At 36.5% G+C, this 22,007-nt stretch overlaps 1 protein-coding gene across 4 annotated transcripts in view; it reads right to left on the bottom strand.

The window, feature by feature from the left end:
* Positions 1 to 22,007, bottom strand: part of SMG1 (SMG1 nonsense mediated mRNA decay associated PI3K related kinase) — a 99,185-nt gene that overhangs the window by 38,833 nt on the left and 38,345 nt on the right. For 2 of the 4 annotated variants that reach the window (XM_006047005.3, XM_044935754.1), the window contains 19 exons: positions 20,185 to 20,409; positions 16,793 to 16,894; positions 15,918 to 16,187; positions 13,965 to 14,095; positions 13,622 to 13,783; positions 13,078 to 13,196; positions 12,511 to 12,598; positions 12,315 to 12,416; positions 11,713 to 11,853; positions 10,954 to 11,153; positions 9,151 to 9,347; positions 8,819 to 8,980; positions 7,647 to 7,801; positions 6,090 to 6,232; positions 5,734 to 5,935; positions 3,172 to 3,281; positions 2,295 to 2,442; positions 1,756 to 1,915; positions 906 to 1,026 (listed from right to left, as the gene is read on the bottom strand). In XM_006047005.3, the coding sequence (XP_006047067.1) occupies positions 906 to 1,026; positions 1,756 to 1,915; positions 2,295 to 2,442; positions 3,172 to 3,281; positions 5,734 to 5,935; positions 6,090 to 6,232; positions 7,647 to 7,801; positions 8,819 to 8,980; positions 9,151 to 9,347; positions 10,954 to 11,153; positions 11,713 to 11,853; positions 12,315 to 12,416; positions 12,511 to 12,598; positions 13,078 to 13,196; positions 13,622 to 13,783; positions 13,965 to 14,095; positions 15,918 to 16,187; positions 16,793 to 16,894; positions 20,185 to 20,409 (2,938 nt within the window). Of the gene's footprint in view, positions 1 to 905; positions 1,027 to 1,755; positions 1,916 to 2,294; positions 2,443 to 3,171; positions 3,282 to 5,733; positions 5,936 to 6,089; positions 6,233 to 7,646; positions 7,802 to 8,818; positions 8,981 to 9,150; positions 9,348 to 10,953; positions 11,154 to 11,712; positions 11,854 to 12,314; positions 12,417 to 12,510; positions 12,599 to 13,077; positions 13,197 to 13,621; positions 13,784 to 13,964; positions 14,096 to 14,284; positions 14,345 to 15,917; positions 16,188 to 16,792; positions 16,895 to 20,184; positions 20,410 to 22,007 lie in introns of those variants that run through there. The other 2 variants (XM_044935755.1, XM_044935756.1) reach the window with 2 other exon arrangements.

The following is a 22,007-nucleotide window of genomic DNA, read 5'->3' as shown; positions in this document are numbered from 1 at the left end:
ACGTTTCTTTCTTAAAAATGAGAAATAAATATTTATACAAATGCTAATTCTGTATTCATTTGAATTATTTAAAGCATTCACAGTATAGTACAGCAGACAAAGAATTTGAATATCCAGAACATATAAGTCTTCATTAAAAATAGGCAAGAGTTGAATACTTATTCATGGCCACTATACAAATGAAAAGATGCTCAATATCATTAATCATCTGGAAAATGCAAATAAAACCACAATGAGATACTATTGTAGATTCACTCCAGTGACTAAAACTAAAGACCCACTATTGCAAGTGCATAGATGTCAGAAGTAATCTAAAATATACAACCACTTTATAAGAAACTGGTGAACTATTTCAAAAGTTAAACCATATGACCCAACAACTCCAATCCTAGGTATTTATTTAAGAGAAAGGCAAATGTATACCCAACCAAAGACCTGTACGTGAATAGCATAGCAACTTTATACATAATAGCCTGAATTTGAAAACAACTCAAGTATCTGTTAAAGGATCAACAGATAAACTATGGTGAATTCATACAATGGATATACTCAACTGTTGGAAGGATGGCAATACTGACACATACAACACAGGGAACCTTAAAAAATAAAATGCTGAGCAAGAGAAGCCAGACACAGAACACACTGTACAATTTATAAAAAAATTTAGTAAAGACAAGTCTAATCTACAGTGATGGGAAACAAATAAGCAGTTGCCCAAGACGGGACAGACAGGAGAAATACCTGGGAAGAAACATAAGGAAACCTTTGCAGGTGACATAAATGTTCTGCATCTTGATTGTACTGGTGGCTACACACGTGAAGCAATGTCAAAACTGATGAACTATACATTCAAAATGTGTGACTACAGCTCAAAAAGCTATTAAAAGAAAACAACAACTAGTTACCTTTTATTTTCTCCAACAACTGACTCTGGTACATCGTGTATCTTAATGCCTGCATCCATGGCCTGACATCATGCTGTTTACATGAACGCAAAGCTTCACTAAAGAGTGGAATAAGACAGTCCTGCCAGAGAAAAATCAAAACCACTTAATGTAAAAAGAATCCTTATATGACCCCACAGGTCAGCTACTTCAGATCTATTCTATATTTATCTATTAAACTTTCCTCTACCTTCACTGTATCTTCTAATCACAAGGGAAAAAGACAAAAACCTTTGTTTTTCCAAAAGCGAAAGTATTTTTTTCAAAATATTAAGTCCAATTTATCAATGCATTTACAATAAAGTGGTCATATTTTAATAAAAAAAAGGGTTATTTTCTATAAAGCAAAAGCTAAGTTACAGAAAAACATAAAACAACCGCTTCATAAAAAGATTCTCAAGGATTATTTCCCTTGGGAAGGGTTCACTTTTGGTTAAACTTTATCGTGTTTGAAGGAGGAGGCACTGGGTCTTCTTTTCAGTCAAATCTGAAATTTATACAATCTGGTATATATTTTCATAATCAACTCCTCGTGCAAAAAAAGGAAGGAGGGAAGGAGGAAAGGAAGGAAGAAAAAAAATTAAGCAACTAGCCATTCTTATGTTCCATCTTCCTCACATAGTTCTCCAGTGAAAATCTGCCTGAAAATGGCATTTTAGATTTCTGGATTTAATATTAATAGCTTGTCCAAAAATGCTACAAATGTTATTTTAAAAACTTTTTTAAAAAACTTGAAAAACAGCTCTTGTCCACACTAATGCCTTATTAATGGTCAAAAGAATATCCTGGTTAAAAATGTATACATACACACCTCTGTGGAAAGTCTGTTGGAAACTGTGTTCTCCAAAGCAGAAGAGCAATACAGCTGTAAAGTACTTAGGACTGGCAGAGACTGGGAAACCGTTAGAGTAGAAAGTCTCAGGGGTCCAACAGCTATGCGGGAGGTTTGCTTCAGGTACTTCACCACATTTCTGAAACAAAATATTTGCTGCTGATTAACAAAAAAGATTTTCCAAGTTGTAACCGCGAAAGGGATAAAGCAGTGTGATAAGATGCTACCACACTGGCATCCAAAGTAGGGAAAGAAAAAGGAACTGCTTGCTTTTAAGTAAAACGACATAAGCAAGTCAAGGTATTTGTGTTTGGGGATATGAAATTTTTGACGTTCTTTAGTTTCAACCTCTGTATATTTGCAAGCGGCATTTACACAACCTACAACTCCTACAACTAAAATGAAGCTATGATGATTACCACTGCAGTGATCCAGTGACTGCCTCACCCCCACCAAACTACACACATTTACCATACGGTACACGTAATACATATTTACCTCCTTAGGATTAAACTTACTCAGTGATAGACTGCCACTTCTGATCTTGTTCTATGTGGTTTAAAGCAGTTGCCAAACAAACAGAACTTCTTAACAACTGAACTTCAATGGATTTCTGAAGTTCTCTTGGATCTGGACTTAACATGTTAGGAAGCAGTTTTTTCATATCTACAGAAATCAAACAGGTTCCACTCAGTTAATTCATTTTTAATGTGTAAGAATGACAAGATATCTTGATAGTATTAAAAAAACAATCACCAATGAATACCTCCTTTCATGTTTAAGTTCATATTTAAGTTCAGACACTATGATCAAGCATTTCTGATAGCATTTTGGGAGGTCTGAGGTATTACTTTATGTGAAGCATAAAAACAGCATAAAAAAAAGTATTTTAAAAAGTATAAAAATACTTCACATGAAATAATACCTCAGACCTCCCAAAATGAGTTCATTTTCAAAGACTCAAAAATCAGTAAGTCAACCTACTATTTAATGGGGCAAACAATGAATGCAGCAGATCAATGTTAACACATAAAATATTCACAATATTTAACTTCAGTACTACAGTTTTTAAAATGTTCTAGTTATAATAAAGAATTTAATTAATCGACCATATTAAGATGTGAAGCAAGAAAAATATTTAAACACTACTTGCACTTTTTCAAAGAAAATGGCTAGATAGATCTCTAAGTATTACAATAGTCTTTTTTAGTTTGCTTAATTTGAATTAAACTGTTTTATATTTGCCAGACGTAAAGAGAACAGACCTAATTGATTGCTTCACACTCTGCCCCAATAAATGTACAAAAACTTTCAGATTTTCCACTAAAGTATACTAAGCCAGACATTTTAAACAATTTGTTCATTAAAATCCTTAATTTTAAAATTATCTAATACCTATTTTTTCTTTTGATCCTCCAGCAAGTAGACTGATATTTTCTCCTGGTAACAATTCTAATTGTTCAGTGCATTCAATAAATTCTCCAGATTCAAAACTGCTTAGTGATCTGTAATTAAAATACTGGGTTAGCTTGTATTATACTCTCTCCAGGCTGTGGAGCCATTCAAAAAAATAGAACAAATTATAGGAAAAGGGAGCAGTTACACAGAATTCCTGTGATGAAGTTCCTTCCACATAGGCCACCATTGAAGATGCAACTACCATCTTAATTAGAGTGCAAACCACAAACTCACAGCTACAGATACTCAGTTTAGCATACCCAACACTCCACATTTCCTTCCTCTTTTTGCAGCATGTTATCTTTGAGGGCCCGACCAAAACACTAACAGCAGAGCTTTGCAGGGGCAACTTCAACGTCCAGTTCTTCCCAAGCTACCACTAAATCCCCTGCCTCAGCTCACTGCTCATCTAAAGCATAAGCCCCAGTAGGCCTCCTGTCCTACTGCCTCAATCTGATATCCTAGTTCTACCTTCTTTGCTGGCCTCCCTCCTTTGCTCACTTTTCCACTGTTTTACAGAACCTGTTCCTCTTCTTTCGAAGAATTTTTCCTTCCCTTCTCCTCACCTGACCTGAACATGGTATACCCCTGAACTCTTTCCAATAGTCTATCTGCAGCTTCAAGGCCAGGATGAGGGCCTTATCATCCTAGCAATCCACTGCCACTTTCAGATCTATTTTCACTCCATTCCCATTCCTATTACAGCTGCTATCTAACCAACTAGAGGACTTCAGTTCAGTTCAGATCAGTCGCTCAGTCATCTCCGACTCTTTGCGACCCCGTGAATCGCAGCACGCCAGGCCTCCCTGTCCATCACCAACTCCCCGAGTTCACTCAGACTCACGTCCATCGAGTCGCTGATGCCATCCAGCCATCTCATCCTCTGCTGTCCCCTTCTCCTCCTGCCCCCAAATCCCTCCCAGCTTCAGGGTTACAGTTTCTCAATTCCCTCTTCTCCTCTTCTCTCTCTTCTTTTCCTATCCCTCTCACCATGTCACTTCCGTCACAACCCAGCCGGAATACAGCACTAGAAATGACTGTGCCTGCTTCTACCTTAACAAATCCCAGCTTCTCAGGTGAGCTGCGATCACCTGGCATTAATGAACTGTCTTGATGTGCTGACCAACACACTTATTATTTCTGCCACCACAGAGTCTAAGTCCTCTCCAAAGGCAGGTTTGCTGCGTCCCCACTATGCCTTGTACTTTCAGCTAATAACTGACACCTCAGAAAAAATTTCATTGTCTTCCGTGTGTTCTTATTTCAATTAATAGCATCTTTTTTCTCTCCGTACCTTCACCCCACAGTTCAATGGCCAAATGTTCCCACCCTAGCCCCTCACCTCCAGCCTGCTGACAACCTAGCAGAGAAAGCCAGTAGGTCAGATACTTCTTCAAATCCCACATAAGATTTTCTATCTTACTGGGAGTCAAAATCTTACTTCTCTACCCTTATGGCCTATTATTCACTCAGCACCGACCAGAGTGGCCTCCCAGGCATTTCCAGAACACTCCAAGTCTATCATCTTTGCAAGAGATCTGCTTCCTCAAGCCTGTGCTCAAATGACATGCTGATGGTTTTTCCCAAGCTAGTCTGCCTGTGTCTTCTCCTCACTAGAAGGTCAGCTCCTCAAGGGTGAGAATGTGTGTCTGTTGTACACAGTGTTGCACCCCACTGGCCGGCACTCAGTACATGTTCAATGGAGAAATTACCCACTAACTCATTTACTCACTAGAGAGCTCCCTGATGGCAAGACTAACGACCCTTATCATCCCAGCCAAGGGTCTGGGACATAGCTTGTACTCAAATTTCAAATTAAGATATTAATAAATGCTCAAAGGAATAAAAGGAAGAAGAGAAAATAAGAAAGGGAGTTTAATTTACAAATGTCATAAACTCTGTCCTCTTTAAAAAAATGTTTTTGATATAGTCACACCTAATTTAGAAATGGGGCTTCCCTGGTGGCTCAGACGCTAAAGCATCTGCCTGCAATGCGGGAGACCCAGGTTCGATTCCTGGGTCGGGAAGATCCCCTGGAGAAGGAAATGGCAATCCACTCCAGCACTCTTGCCTGGAAAATCCCATCGATGGAGGAGCCTGACAGGCTACAGTCCATGGGGCCGCAAAGAGTCAGACACGACTGAGTGACTTCACTTTCACTTTTAATTTAGAAATAATGCCATCAAGTATTATCCTTTCTAAAGCAGTGACCAATTTCTTTATTTCATTAAGATTTTAGAACAGGTTCTGAGATTCAATCCCAAATGACTGTTTCAACATACAAATATGTTTTCCCACTGCGTGAATATCCTCCTCACCTCTAATGTTGGTTTCTCATTGTAGTCATTTTAAGAATGGCAGTATTATTAGAACTACAAGCATCTTATCATAATAAATGATTTTAATATTCTTCTGCCATAAAATAAGACTTTAAATAAAGTTACTGAAAAAATTTTTAATGGGGTTAAGTATAATTCATAACTGAAAAGAAATCCTTACTTTATGTAGTTGAAATCAGCCTTTAGGTTGAGAGAAGTACTACTGGTACTCTTTTTCAAGTCATGGATAGCATTCTGCCACTCCTGTACAGCAGTCCAATCAGCTATTGAAATGTAGCACTCACATGCTTTATTTCCCAAATAATTTATAACCTCAGGAGAAGAATCAGTTGGTTTGGACAGCACAGTTTTTCTGGATTCACCTAAATGAAAACATTTCATAAAATAAAGAGACAGCAAGAGAGATCCAAAGCAGTTATAAATATTTCAAAGAGCAGAGATATCTAAAAATGTATAGTAAGATCACGAGTACAAATTATTTGACTACAACTGTTTGTTTAAACTTGGAATGCTCACCATTCAAAGAATGCTTGGGGCTGGCACTATTGCGCCCAGTATTAGCCAATGTGAGAACGGATTTGTCGAAGCTGGAGATGCAGCAATCGACACCTGTCATGGCACACAGGTGCTCCTGGTACTCCACAGAGGCCTTTTCAAACCTTCAACACAAGTTCAAACAGTCTTATTTTTTAATTATCCACATATTTCATTTCTAAAAACACTGCAAAGAATGAGTTATTCAATAAATTCAGTGGAGACAATAAGTTGATTATTTTGTGTGGGCCTGAGCAGGCACAAAATTAGACTTCTTACTCACAAAAAAAGGAAAATAAATCCAAAGATCATTAAATGTTTAAGAAAAGAGAAGGTATAAACTAACAGAAAATATCAGTAAGTATCTGATCTCAATGTATGCAGAGACTCAATAGAAAAATAAACACTAAAACACACGAAAGTTAACAGATCTAATGACACCATAATTTGAAACTTTGGGCATCAAAAAAAAAAAAAAAAACAAGAACAAAAAAACCCCAAAATGAATATTAAAAACAAATTACCGATCAAGAAGATAGACAGCATCAATAATCCTGGTGTACAATAAAATCTCACAGATCAGTAACCAAAAAACCAAGAGGCCATAAAGACATCATCTGTGTTTTCAATAATCACAAATGGTCAGTAACATATGGGGAAACCTCTACTATTAATTAGTAATAAAGAAATTTATATTAAAACAAGCATTTTCATTAATATGATGGCAGAGTTCTTGTTTCTCAGTGGCCCTCTATATACACAAAGGAGAAGGGAAAAGGTTATTTTCATTGTTAGGGATACAAGTTGGAACCATCTTTTATGTAGGGTAAATTAGCAATAGTATGTATCATAAGCCTAATGGTCTGTAGCCTTTCTTCTATTAACAGTAAATCAACCTTCAGGAATGCATTCAAAGAAAACAATCATAAACATGAGCAAAGAATTAAATGCCGTGGTGCATTAAGATTAGTAAAAAGAAAATCCCAAATAATTTTGCTGTCCAACAATAAGGAATGTTAAATTATGGTGCACTCAAAAAAAAATAGGTATTGTTAAAAATCACACTGTAGAAAATTTAACAGGGCAAAATATTTTTTTTAAATACTGCTGAGTAGAAAAAGCAAAATCATGTGACCAGCAGAAACACTGCTATTTCTGTGAAAAGAGGATAGAAAACTGGATATAAAAGAAAAAGAAATAGAAAGGCATGTACCACAAAACAAGTTACCACTAAGAGATGGAATTATGATCCTTCTTTTATTTTCCCTACATTTTCCATATTTGATAAAACTCACTTGAACATACACAGAGGAATCCAAGGTATGCAAAGAGTTTGCCTACAGGAATCGAGTAAGTTTAGAGCTAATAAGTGAGAACTCTGGCCATCAAGGGGAATTTGTATCAGATTCTGACATGAAAAGTTATCAATTAAGAATCAACATTAAATGTAATTAACATTTAATTACAGAGTCAGTCAGTAACACAAAAAAAACTTAACATAAAGAACTCCTGTCACCCATTTCCTTCCTTCTAACTAACCTCCCTTCAGCCTGTTGGGCCACTGAATTAATCCAGAGAAGATTTTTTCCAACAACCGAAGATGACCAGACAGCAATTCCCTGTATAGCTTCAGGACAATGAAGTTCACACAATGCTTCTACCACCATCATGATAGTTACTTCCAATTCATTTCCCTGAAAGAGGCCATTCAAAAAAAAAATCAAAGACGTCAGTACCCTCAAAATTCAAATCTCTACTAAATTTACAACTACTGATCACAATCTAAAGCCTATTTAAAGTCAAATTTATTTAACAATTGCTTTTACAATGATGAAATTACATTATTAGAATTTCCTAAAACGTTATGTATACTGTAGATATGAGGGGGAGGGGGTGCTGATGGACTGTAATAAACAGCACTTGGGTGTTAATCTTTACAAAATAAAAAAAAACTTTACCATTTCAGCTGTGGCATCTTTAGGAGTAATACATGAAGTAAATACAAAGCAAAAATTTAAATAACCATGAATCAAAGAATGCCTAATTTTATGTTTTTGCATATTGCCTATTGATATTAACTAGTAGACATTTGCAATTTTTGGATTCTATTTATTTAGTAACCCCACCTACAAGTCAGCACTTTCCCCACATATTATAATGTTATCAATATTATATTTTTTACATATATTATAAATTATACTTTCCTATATACTATATAATCATTACAAGTGATTATAAAAGTTTTCTTATATACATGAATTTCTTAGAAGTTCCAATCTTTAAGCATAAGTAATGAATATTTTCACATACTCTAAGTGAAAAATATAAATAGGCAACTTAGGAAGTTACTGCTTGTATAAAAATATTGGATGAAAAGCTTTGAATATCAATAGAACCTTTATTTTATCCACAGACTGTGTGCTCAGTTGCATCTGACTCTTTGCAGCCCCATGGACTGGAGCCCCAGAATCCTCTGTCCATGGGATTTCCCACGCAAGAATACTGGAGTGGGTTGCCATTTCCTACTCCAGGGGATCTTCCCAACCCAGGGATCGAACCCCAGTCTTTTGCATCTCCTGCACTGGCAGGCAGATTCTTTACCACCAGTACCACCTGGGAAGCCCCTATCCATAGATTAGATCATAGCAAAGGAATTACCCCCAAGTTTTTCTAATTAACAGATTTAACTAACTCCACATACACCACTTTACCTGAGATGGATTTGTCTTCATTTCTGTAAGCAAATCGAAGCCGTGTCTCACTGTCACAGCAGGCTGGCCTGCCAACAATCCAACCCTCATGATGGAGAGTCGGATCCGAGTCAGCCAGTCTTGACAAGTTTGGCGATTGGTATAGAAAAAAGTCCTAATGACCTTTAGAAGAGAAAGAAGAGCTCAGGACTGGTTCTGACAAATTACAGGCAGAAACGTCTGAAATACACATAAAGCATATATACAAGTCTACTGTGATTTCAGCTCTGCTCACGCTGCCAGGTTTGACCACGAAACTGCTGTAAATCAACATCCAACCCACTGAAACCAACCTTGGGAGGCGATGTTAATGCATTGGCACATCCTTCATATGCATTATACATTAACTTCTCCAGGTTTTCCAGATACTGCAGAAGAAGAACAAGTCTAAGCTGGTTGCTACTGTGGCCTTCGTCATTGTCTGCAGTTGTCCACTGACTAACATCTTGATCGGGGTTTAATGTGTGAGCTGCAAGACTTCTAATGATACCTACAACCAAAGACAACATTCCACATTTAAAAGGAGTCTTCAAAGATTCTAGAAGTTCTTGGAGATAATTTCACAAATTCACATTTAGCAAGTATCCTCTGCATATCCGTCACTTAAAAACAAAGTGATCTTTTCATATTTAGAAGATCTTTTCATTTTTAGAAGGAAAAAATGTCTTCTCCACACAAATCCCCTAAGTTTGTGAACAAACACATACGACACAATTATTTCAGTTCAGTTCAGTCGCTCGGTTGTGTCCGACTCTTTGTGAACCCATGGACTGCAGCACACCAGGCCTCCCTGTCCATACCAACTCTAGGAGTTTAATCAAACTCATATCCATTGAGGCAGTGATACCATCCAACCATCTCATCCTCTGTCACCCCCTTCTCCCACCTTCAATTTTCCCAGCATCAGGGTCTTTTCAAATAAGTCGTTTCTTTGCATCAGTTAACCAACATATTAGAGTTTCAGCTTCAACATCAGTCTCCAATGAATACTCAGGACTGATTTCCTTTAGGATAGACTGGTTGGACCTCCTTGCTGTCCAAGAGCAAGCGTCTTTTAATTTCATGGCTGCAGTCACCATCTGCAGTGATTCTGGAGCCCCCAAAATAAAGTCTGTCACTGCTTCCACTGTTTCCCGATCTATCTGCCACGAAGTGATGGGACCAGATGCCATGATCTTCGTTTTCTGAATGTTGAGCTTTAAGCCAACTTTTTCACTCTCCTCTTTCACTTTCATCAAGAGGCTCTTTAGTTCTTCACTTTCTGCCATTACAGTGGTGTCATCTGCACATCTGAGGTTACTGATATTTTTCGTGGCAATCTTGATTCCAGCTTGTGCTTCATCGAGTCCAGCATTTCTCAGGATGTACTCTGCATATAAGTTAAATAAGCAGGGTGACAATATACAGCCTTGACGTACTCCTTTCCCGATTTGGAACCAGTCTGTTGTTCCATGTCCAGTTCTAACTGTTGCTTCTTGACCTGCATACAGATTTCTCAGGAGGCAGGGCAGGTCTGGTATTTCCATCTCTCTAAGAATTTTCCACAGTTTGTTGTGATCCACACAGTCAAAGGCTTTGGCATAGTCAATGAAGCAAAAGTATATGTTTTTCTGAAACTCTCTTGCTTTTTCAATGATCCAACGGACATTGGCAATTTGATCTCTGGTTCCTCTGCCTTTTCTAAATCCAGTTTGGACATCTGGAAGTTCACAGTTCATGTACTGGTGAAGCCTGGCTTGCCGAATTTTGAGCATCACTTTGCTAGCATGTGACACAAGTGCAAGTGTGCGGTAGTCTGAGCATTCTCTGGTATTGCCTTTCTTTGGAATGGGAATAAAAACTGACCTTTTCCAGTCCTGTGGCCACTGCTGAGTTTTCCAAATTTGCTAGCAACTTTGTGAATAAACACACATGACACAATTATTTAATAAAAGCTTATTCTAACGAACATATCTAGATTAACTGATAAAGTATTAAAGGAAAAAATTGTGTACTCTCAAAGTTCTGTTTTAATGAAGATAAAAAATCCATTATTTCTTAAAGCAAGCTTGAAAGTATTTACATTGCAAAGTCTGAAACAGTGCAGAGTCAATTACCTTCAATTGTTTGGAAGGTATCCTGAGCTCTGCCGAGTGGGGTCCTCAGCTTAGAAAGGACAGTGAACTGTGCTGCTTCCCAAATAGCCCACTGCCAGAGGACAGCATCTGTCTTTAGAAGATTGCGGGGAATCGTTGATTGGTCACGTTTATCCAGTCTCTGGCAGCTATAGAACAATCTTTCTAACCAATTGTCCTTCCTGGAAAAAGAAGTTTCATATTTAATGACAACTTCATTTGAAGAAAAAACAGACATTAACAAAAAGCAAATTGCAAGGGAAATGGGAATATGGGACTTTTCCCCTACTTCAAAAAGGCAAACCTATAAAACTGGGAAGCATTAATTATATCCCCACCTCTCATTTTAAGGTCTTTTACGGCTGAAATAGAGTAGGGTACAGTGTGGACAGGTTATTAGGGTAAAAGGCTCATGACAGTTTGGCCATCAGGATAAAATATTCAGTGCAAGTAAAAGTCTCCAGAATGTCTACACCCTCAGGCCCCCCGAGAAAGCACTGATGACTAGGACACATCAGTTACATGTCAACCACACTTCACCTTTACTATCAAGTGTAAAGCTCATTTTTATCTCTTCAGGTGCCATCTTCAAAGCAATTCCTCCTACTATTGAAAACTTAAAACAACTTTCTATTCTGCCACCCCTGATGTATTTTCTCCTCTAAACTGGGCACAGAGTTAAGATATTCAAATATATTTAAAGTACTTTTCCCAGATGAAAGAGTCAAAGAAAGGTCTTACCCTATTCTATGAGAGTTTCCATACAAAATAAAACTAATAACATCAGAGAAATCTTGTGGGTGGAATGTGTTACTTGGTGCTTTACTCATGTGACTTCTTAATGCTAAAGAAATTTCTTGAATTTCTGTGTGATTGTTATTGCTGTAGACAGAAAATAAAGTCACTGTTATACAAAATCCTTTAGTTAAAAGGTTACCTCCTGCTGTAAATGAAATACTTCCTTGTTAACTAAATCTGACAGTAAAAACAGATAAAATTAAGACATTAAAAATAAACGTTACTACAACTTTGAAATTTAAAGTTCTTAAATCACCAAAATTAACCCAATTAAAAACTATAAAAGAATGCAATTTAGTTTTACAAATAATAACTACTGAGAAACACATTTTGGCACTTTAAGTATTATTCTGTAGCAATCATCATAAGCTTTATAAAAATTACAAATTTTTGTTATTTTCTTCTAGACCTGCATGATTTGATCCTTTGCCATCTCTTTGTTAAGAAGTACCACAAAAGATGTGATATTAATTCACTAAGAGACAATTTGTCTTTTCCTAAACTAAACATTGCGGGATGTCTTTGTATTGATACAATTGTTATACCTCAAGACAACATCTAAAGGGATTGACTTCAATAGCTTTCCAAATGCTTGTCGAATACGAGTTCCACTATGCACTAGCTGAACACGGCAAACATCAACACACCTACAAAAAAAAATGAAATAGATAATACAAGTGTGGCAATATTTCTAAGTTATTAGGGCCAGGGTCAAAAGAGTGGATCTAATTTAATCCATACCTCTGTAAAAGATCATCTGGTAAGGAAGAGGACAGTGCATGTAGACTGCTGCATGCTTGCAAACAGATATTCACATCTTCGACAAGAGCTGTTAAAAATTTAAAGACACTTTCAGCTTGCCAGAAGAAATTCTATGCCAGTACATCATAAATTTCTGAACACATTCACTTCAATAAACAGTGAGTGACTACTATGGATGAGGGGTTGTTCCTGCCTAGAACCCTCTCTCACTGGCAGTAGTAACATTTGGGAAAATGCTAACACTCAACAAAAATCTACTTAAGGTGACTAGTCTTCACCCAAACCTTTTCTCTGAAGGAAATTTTAAAAGTACATGGAATGTATAAACAATCATATAAGCTTAAAAGTGTTAACAATCACTTTAAAACAACTTTTTTTCACATATTAAGACTGGCAAAAAAATTAAGACAGATTATACCTTTGTCATTAAAATGGGGATGAGACATTTCCACTCATGAAAGGCACTCAAGTGACTATCTTTCTCTCATTATCAAAGATCTCTTTTAAGCACTGATTAACAAAAATTAAATAATCACAGAATCTTACTGTTGGCTAAAAGGCCTTTGCAAAATTTATGGAAAGATGGAAGAGAGAATAAAGGTGCATATGTTTCAGACTTCTTCATTAAAACAGCCACTTCCAAAGCCCAGGTCATTAACAGTTTCCTGAAACATAAAATACACAGTTGATTTCACATTAATAAAAACTAAAAATAGAAAAGCAACTTGAAAAATCTATTCTTTTAACATTAATTTTCTTTTGGTTTTTTTAATACTGCAAGAAATAAGAAACATATATTAAAACTATAGAAATTCCTCTGACAAAACTGTCTTTTAAGAAAATCTCCCCAAAGTAGCATAAATTGTAGCAAAAAAAATTCTAAAATCTCTACAAATACATTAATCTATAAAATATTGCAGGAAGGAAAGGTTTCACGTAATTCTTTCAGGAAACAAGAAATGCTAGACTAAATAATGAAACAAAATTTAAAGTGTTTCATAATGAAGAAGCTGCTCTATCCCTAATGATAGTCTTCATTTCTTTTTCTCAAATTAACCAAAAGTTAGAAACATTATAAAATATTAGTTACCTTGTGTCCTGGTTAAGATTATCTTTCTTAAGCAATATTCCCAGGAGATTTAAGATAATTGAGAAATGTTTCTTTGTAGCTGTAGTTACAGTACTAATAACGGCACCATCAAACAAGGACGGGGATGATGAACTAAGACTACTAGATATAAAGTGGTCATGCCTGGAAGACAAAATTTGGATCATCTTGTCATATCTCATTAAAAAAAAAAAAAAAAGCAACTCCAAAGTCAAATCAACACATTTTTTTTTACACTGTATAAAGGGTCAATCTTCCCTTTAAAAAACAAACTTTCTTTTTTTTTTAAAAGACAATTCTTAAGAAGTATATGTAAATACATTACCTGGTACAATGAGAATACAATGTGTAGAGCACTGCATACTGAATGGCAGGGAAATGAACAGCCAGGTCGCCATGCACAATCATCAGATTCTTACTCAGAAGTGCAAACACAGTTGGAGACAGGGCCCACATCTGATGATGGACCAAAGAAAGTAAATGTTTGGCTCTTCCAGGACATACATGACCATACAAAATGTTTATCTTTCAGAATATGTCTGCACATTTTTAAAAATTAAAATGACAGATTTAAATTTGGAAATAAGCTAGTACACTAAACCTGGGATCAGCAAATACTTCTTGAGAAGATAAGAGAGTAAATACCTCAGCCTCTGCAGGTTATGTGACACCTCTGTTACAATGTCCAACTCCTCAACTTTGCCACTGCAGTGAGAAAAGTTACAGACAAAAAATAGGAATCAAAGTGGCTATGTTCCAATAAAAAGTCTTTACAAAAAGAGGTGATGTTTGGTGATGGTTGCACAATTCTGTGAACATATTAAAAATCACTGAATTGTACACTTTAAATGGGTACTGTACACTATGTGAATTATATATCTCAATAATTAAAATAAAAAAAAGAAAGAAAAAAAAAAGCAGTGGGCAGCTAGATTTGGTCCATGAACTGTAATTTGCTGATCCCTGGTCTAAACAAAAGCCCCTGCACTCTTCAGTGTAGATTACCTCAGTTTTCCATATACCATAAATGGCAAGTTGCCCTCTCCAGTATGAAAAAAGGGCAAATCCTGCCACTCTAAGCCTTTACCATTCTTCCCTTTCTTTCCATTGCTAAGATACTCCTTTCACCTGACCACTCTGTCCCCACTTCCTCTCACTTTCAGAGTGTAGAATATAAACCTCAAATCTGAACACAATGTGAATTTCTCAACAATCAAATTTTAGAATGCGAAAGAGGAGTCAGCTGCAGCCCAGCAGTGAGGGAAAGAACAGTCACTGCGGCGGACACAGGGCACCTGATCTAATATGGACAGCATGCAAATACAAGTATCAAATCTTGAGTTTTCCCTCCCTTCTCTCTTAGAAACACTAACCCCTTAATTATATTCCATTACTTTTCATTGTAAACAATGCTTTTCAATTTTGCTAAGTACCACAGGAGGGAGAAATATACCCTGATAGCTCAGTTGGTAAAGAATCCACCTGCAATGCAGGAGACCCTGGTTCGATTCCTGGGTCGGGAATAGCCGCTGGAGAAGGGATAGGCTACCCACTCCAGTATTCTTGGTCTTCCCTTGTGGCTCAGCTGGTAAAGAATCCGCCTGCAATGCGGGAGACCTGGATTCGATCCCTGGGTTGGGAAGATATCCTGGAGAAGGGAAAGGCTACCCACCCCAGTATTCTGGCCTGAAGAACTCTATGGACTGTATAGTCCATGGGCTTGCAAAGAGTCAGACACCACTGAGTGACTTTCACTTCACTCACGCACAGCAATTATTATAAATCAAAAGCAGTCACTTCAGACTTCTTAAAAGGAATGAAATCTTTCTTCTTCTTCCAAAATAATATGTGAATGTTCCCAAAGTAAAGTGGGTAGTCAAAAACTAAGGGACATATGGAAGTACTAACTCTAGTGGGAAAAGGAAAAGAGTACCAGGGGAATCACAAAGGGTTGCATTTTAGAACTACACAAACTTGTCCTGTGGAAAATGTTGACAAGTTTACTAAAAGCATGCTAGAGTAAATGGGAGAGAGCATTAAAATACAAGTTCAAAAAATAAAAAGGATATAAAAAACTTATTAAGGAAGGCAAGAGCTAAACATAATAGCATGAAAATATTCCTGTCAATTTTAATTATCCAAGCATGTCCAAAATATGGCCGTTTGTTCTGTGTGATGCTGCAGACACACCACCTTGATAGTTAATGAAACATGTTAACATGCAATGAGGAGAGGCTCAAATGTGGATAAAACAAAGCCATTACAAGCAAATACTCACCCCAATTAATGAGTTTTTAGCATTTCCAATTGTAGTCAGAGCACTAAGGTCAAATATAACTACAAATTTTGCATTGTCTACATTGAAAACATGATTCTTAAAAGCCTCATGTTTTATTTCAGAACAGGCATCAGGAAGTTGTAGACTATGTAGCAGATTGTTTAGGGCACAAGTCATTTCTCCCAAAATTAATTTATAGGCAGTCTCTAAAACAGGAATATTCTTCAGACTGAGCACTGCTTGATAAACAGCATGGGCTACAGCAACAACCTTAAAAAGAGAATTCAGGAAAGTAATAATTAAATGGAAAGCATATTACTATCTGCAAAATGATGATACAAATCAGTTTAAGATTGATAAATTCACTGTCTAGAACACCAAAGACTTTAATTTTTCAAAAAAAAATATAGGAAACCTACACAGTATCAGTAAGCTATTTAAAAATCTATAAAGCTTTATTATCAAAAAAGTATTCTCTAAAAATGACAATGTGGAATTTCTTAAAAGGCCTTCTGTTTTTTAAGCCAGTATCAGAACAAATACAAGCAGCAATTTATAGAGACAGGTTTTCCTACATCTACTTAGAAAGTCTATATTGGCTTTGACTTGGGAGTCAGTTAGGAAGCTAACAAACTTTTATTTGACATATATATGAAATTTTAATAAAACAAATTTAATGGAAACCTGAGAAAACTATCATTCATCAAGGTATACAGTATGAAACTCAACAAATATTAAGTGAATTATAATTTCTAATATTCTAAATCAAATATTTATCATTTTAATATTTCATTTATGTACCTACTAAGTAATGAACGTGAGTCAAACTTTTTAATGACCTAAGTTAGCAAAAGCCTGATCAGTCAATCACTTACCTCTTTTTCTTTATGATAACGCAAAAATAGTAGTTTAGATGATGGTATAAACAGTTTTTCTACAAATGATGATGGCAGTTTTGTATTTATCTGTTCAACAATCTAAAAGAATAAAGTAAGAAATGAGTTATCAATTCACAAAAGAACATAGAGGAACCTTAAATACATAGTCCTAAGGGAGAAAAACCAATATGAAAAGGCTATATATTATATAATTCTGACACTCTGGAAAAGGCAAAACTACCTAAATCAAATCCCTTATGATTATACAGTGGAAGTGAGAAATAGATTTAAGGGCCTAGATCTGATCGAGTGCCTGATGAACTATGGACTGAGGTTCGTGACATTGTACAGGAGACAGGGATCAAGACCATCCCCATGGAAAAGAAATGCAAAAAAGCAAAATTGCTGTCTGGGGAGGCCTTACAAATAGCTGTGAAAAGGAGAGAAGCGAAAAGCAAAGGAGAAAAGGAAAGATATAAACATCTGATTGCAGAGTTCCAAAGAATAGCAAGGAGAGATAAGAAAGCCTTCTTCAGCAATCAATGCAAAGAAATAGAGGAAAACAACAGAGTGGGAAAGACTAGGGATCTCTTCAAGAAAATCAGAGATACCAAAGGAACACTTCATGCAAAGATGGGCTCGATAAAGGACAGAAATGGTATGGACCTAACAGAAGCAGAAGATATTAAGAAGAGGTGGCAAGAATACACAGAAGAACTGTACAAAAAAGATCTTCACGACCCAGATAATCACGATGGTGTGATCACTGACCTAGAGCCAGACATCCTGGAACGTGAAGTCAAGTGGGTCTTAGAAAGCATCACTACGAACAAAGCTAGTGGAGATGATGGAATTCCAGTGGAGCTATTTCAAATCCTGCAAGATGATGCTGTGAAAGTGCTGCACTCAATATGCCAGCAAATTTGGAAAACTCAGCAGTGGCCACAGGACTGGAAAAGGTCAGTTTTCATTCCAATTCCAAACAAAGGCAATGCCAAAGAATGGTCAAACTACCGCACAATTGCACTCATCTCACACGCTAGTAAATTAATGCTCAAAATTCTCCAAGCCAGGCTTCAGCAATATGTGAACCGTGAACTTCCTGATGTTCAAGCTGATTTTAGAAAAGGCAGAGGAACCAGAGATCAAATTGCCAACATCCGCTGGATCATGGAAAAAGCAAGAGAGTTCCAGAAAAGCATCTATTTCTGCTTTATTGACTATGCCAAAGCCTTTGACTGTGTGGATCACAATCAACTGTGGAAAATTCTGAAAGAGATGGGAATACCAGACCACCTGATCTGCCTCTTGAGAAATCTGTATGCAGGTCAGGAAGCAACAGTTAGAGCTGGACATGGAACAACAGACTGGTTCCAAATAGGAAAAGGAGTTCGTCAAGGCTGTATATTGTCACCCTGTTTATTTAACTTATATGCAGAATACATCATGAGAAACGCTGGACTGGAAGAAACACAAACTGGAATCAAGATTGCTGGGAGAAATATCAATAACCTCAGATATGCAGATGACACCACCCTTATGGCAGAAAGTGAAGAGGAACTCAAAAGCCTCTTGATGAAAGTGAAAGTGGAGAGTGAAAAAGTTGGCTTAAAGCTCAACCTTCAGAAAACGAAGATCATGGCATCCGGTCCCATCACTTCATGGGAAATAGATGGGGAAACAGTGGAAACAGTGTCAGACTTTATTTTTCTGGGCTCCGAAATCACTACAGATGGTGACTGCAGCCATGAAATTAAAAGATGCTTACTCCTTGGAAGGAAGGTTATGACCAACCTAGATAGCATATTCAAAAGCAGAGACATTACTTTGCCAACAAAGGTTCGTCTAGTCAAGGCTATGGTTTTTCCTGTGGTCATGTATGGATGTGAGAGTTGGACTGTGAAGAAGGCTGAGCGCCGAAGAATTGATGCTTTTGAACTGTGGTGTTGGAGAAGACTCTTGAGAGTCCCTTGGACTGCAAGGAGATCCAACCAGTCCATTCTAAAGGAGATCAGCCCTGGGATTTCTTTGGAAGGACTGATGCTAAAGCTGAAACTCCAGTACTTTGGCCACCTCATGCGAAGAGTTGACTCACTGGAAAAGACTCTGATGTTGGGAGGGATTGGGGGCAAGAGGAGAAGGGGACGACAGAGGATGAGATGGCTGGATGGCATCACTGACTCAATGGACGTTGAGTCTCAGTGAACTCCGGGAGTTGGTGATGGACAGGGAGGCCTGGCGTGCTGCAATTCATGGGGTCGCAAAGAGTCGGACATGACTGAGCGACTGATGTGATCTGATGGAGACAGAAAAAGGATCAGTGGTTGCCAGGTAGTAGAGGGGAGAAAATAGGTGGAACAGGAGGGATTTTCAGGGCAGTAAAACTCTCCCGTATGATACTACAATGGTGAACACATGGCATTACACATTTGTCAAAAACCACAGAATGGACAATACAGAGACTGAACTCTATGGATTTTAGTTAATCATAATGTGTCGGTCTGGCTCATCAGTTGTAATAAAAGTAGCACACTAAAAGAAGGTATTAATAATAACAAGAGGGAACTACTGGGGAAAGAGGCTGTAGGAGAACTCTGTACATTCTGCTTTTCTGTTAACCTAAAAACTGCTCTGAAAAGTAACCTATGAAAGAAAAAGGTAATATATCTAAGCTATATTTTTAGGCCTTAACATTGTGACATTAAATGTTTAGCTATCTAAATAGGATACATGTATTTACACTTAAGGGTAAATTTTTACATTGGCAAAGGGAAGTACAACTATGGCAGCAATGTTCAGCAGAATATCATCTAGAATTTGTTCTGAAATAATCCAGTTGGGGATGGAGGGATGGCAAGGAGGAGGCAGAGAGTAGGAGGCCTAGATGAAACCAGATGGGCCATGTGTTTCTAATTACAGAAACCAAGTATTAAGTATGCAGAGATTCATTATACTATTCTACTTTTTAAAAAATATGCTTCAAAATTCCATAATAAAAGGTGAAGAAAGAGGGAATATTTATGATTAAGAAAAGAAAAACTATCAAAGAAGCTTTCACATGTTTCAGAAGCAAAACATAACAGGGTCTTTCAAAATAAGTATCAAGTACCTCCTCTACACAAAATTTATCAGGAGTGCTAGATAAGTCTCATATGAAGCATGCTATTTCATCAAAAACAAGAAAAAAGAGTGAAGCTACACTAAGATAAGATCTCAAACACTAAAAGTAAACAGATACAAGAGCAAAAGCAAACTAGATTTTAAAAGACTAATACAAAAAAATTTTTAAAAGCCCCACAGGCAAACAAAGGCTTAATTTCTTCCACATCAATTTACACTTAACAACCTGAATAAACATATTAAAAGGCAACAAAAAAGAATTCACATACCAATGTGAGTAAATTCAAGACTGAGATGATATAATCTGTACCACAAGTCTGGCAGTTCTCCAGTTGATCTAATCCATATGTAATAATCATGTCACAATGTATAGTCATGCTAGGATCCAAGCTGCCGAGCAAAACACCAACACACTCATTAGCAGCTGTCAACACAGCCTCAGAAAAAAACACTTGGTTTGCAGCCGTCACACATCTCATTACTCTGTACAGAACCTGCAAATGGGGAAAACAAGCAGCTTTTTAAAAAAATTCATATTCTTCCACAGAACAAGAAAATATTTTCTTTCTAATGCAGTTTCAATGGAAAATTAACTGCCTGCCTTGTCAATAGTCTCAATATTCCAGTTCTCAATGGCTGAATAATAATAAGAGTATCTCTGGTACAATACACAGAAAGGATCTTGCCTAAGTATCTAAAGTACTACTGTGACAGGAAATGAATTTGTCATCCTCTATTTCCCTTATACCCAATTCCTACTCCCCAACCAAAGTCACTAAATAGCTAAAGTTCAAAATCTTTTTAATAATCATAAAACACATCAGAACTTAATAACAGTATTAACAACATGGAAATAACCTACCATGAGAATAACTTTCCATAATCTAGCACTTGGACTTTTTTATAGAACTAAATATCCAAGATAGTTTAGCTTATGAAAGTTCATGTATTGGCGGCCTCTTTGTAAAGATATTCTCATTCATAACATATAATACCTATTTTAAGTATTATGAAAATCATATCATTTCCAAACAAAAAACTCCACTAAACTATAGTAGTCAATATTAATGTACTAAATTTTTAATAAAAATAACTTAGGAAAAAACAGATACAGAGAAAATTGATACAGAATAATACTTCTCAAATTTTTATGTAATATTCAACAACTACTACATACAGGGTTTTTTTTTTAAACCAACAATAGATTTAAAAGGCCTAAAATACCATTTTTGGCAAAGACCTAAAAGACTCTCATTAAAGACTACATTAATATAGAACTATCCTGGAAAATGATATGTGCTTGTCCTTTGTTTTATATCTGAGTTAACTGCTTTTATTTCAACACTCACAAAGTCATCAACCACCCTTTTAGACAATTAAAAAAAATTAAACTACTTTGCTCAGTTTTAAAATATTAACATACTGGTTGTAATTATCTTCAGGAGCTGACATGTCTGCTCAAATACACAATTAACTTACTAAGAATTAAATATGTAATTAATGTCCTATTTTATCTAGCAATGTGTTCAACAAAAGTAAATGCTAATGAAAGCCAGAAATTCATACTAACAGTAAAGTTTAATCATTTAGGTTAGGTCTTTTAAGACTTTATCACACAAGTTTCTCCCTTCTTGTTCAAGCAGAGTATAATGATAGGGATTCACTTCTCACATCCATTACACTGAACCACTCACTGGACTGTAACACAACGCAGCTGATGTCTGGGGCTAAAATGTAGCAATCTAGCTACCTTTTTTAATTGGTCTCAGGCTATTACATATTTTAGATTCTATGTCTTTATATCCTTTGATGTCAAGCTATCAAATTGTTTCATCCCGTCATGCTTAGCAAAAATTATTTTTCAAAGCCTTATTTATAAGTGAGAAGTACGCTGAAAAACTTCTTAGTATGTTGAAAAACTAAAAGGAGACACAATAATTTTAAATCAAAACTTTAAATTATTAAAAAACTACAGAATGTTTTTAAAGTTACATATGAAAAACAAGAATAAATGGACCTACAGAGAATCTCCTAAAAGTTCACAGCATTTAAAAATACACAGTAGAATGGGGTGAGGGGGAATGGAATATAG

The sequence above is a fragment of the Bubalus bubalis genome, chromosome 24, assembly GCF_019923935.1.
Source record: "Bubalus bubalis isolate 160015118507 breed Murrah chromosome 24, NDDB_SH_1, whole genome shotgun sequence".
Lineage (NCBI taxonomy): Eukaryota > Metazoa > Chordata > Mammalia > Artiodactyla > Bovidae > Bubalus > Bubalus bubalis.
The sequence above is the reverse complement of the archived record's forward strand: the minus strand, read 5'-3'. Positions and strand labels throughout refer to the sequence as shown.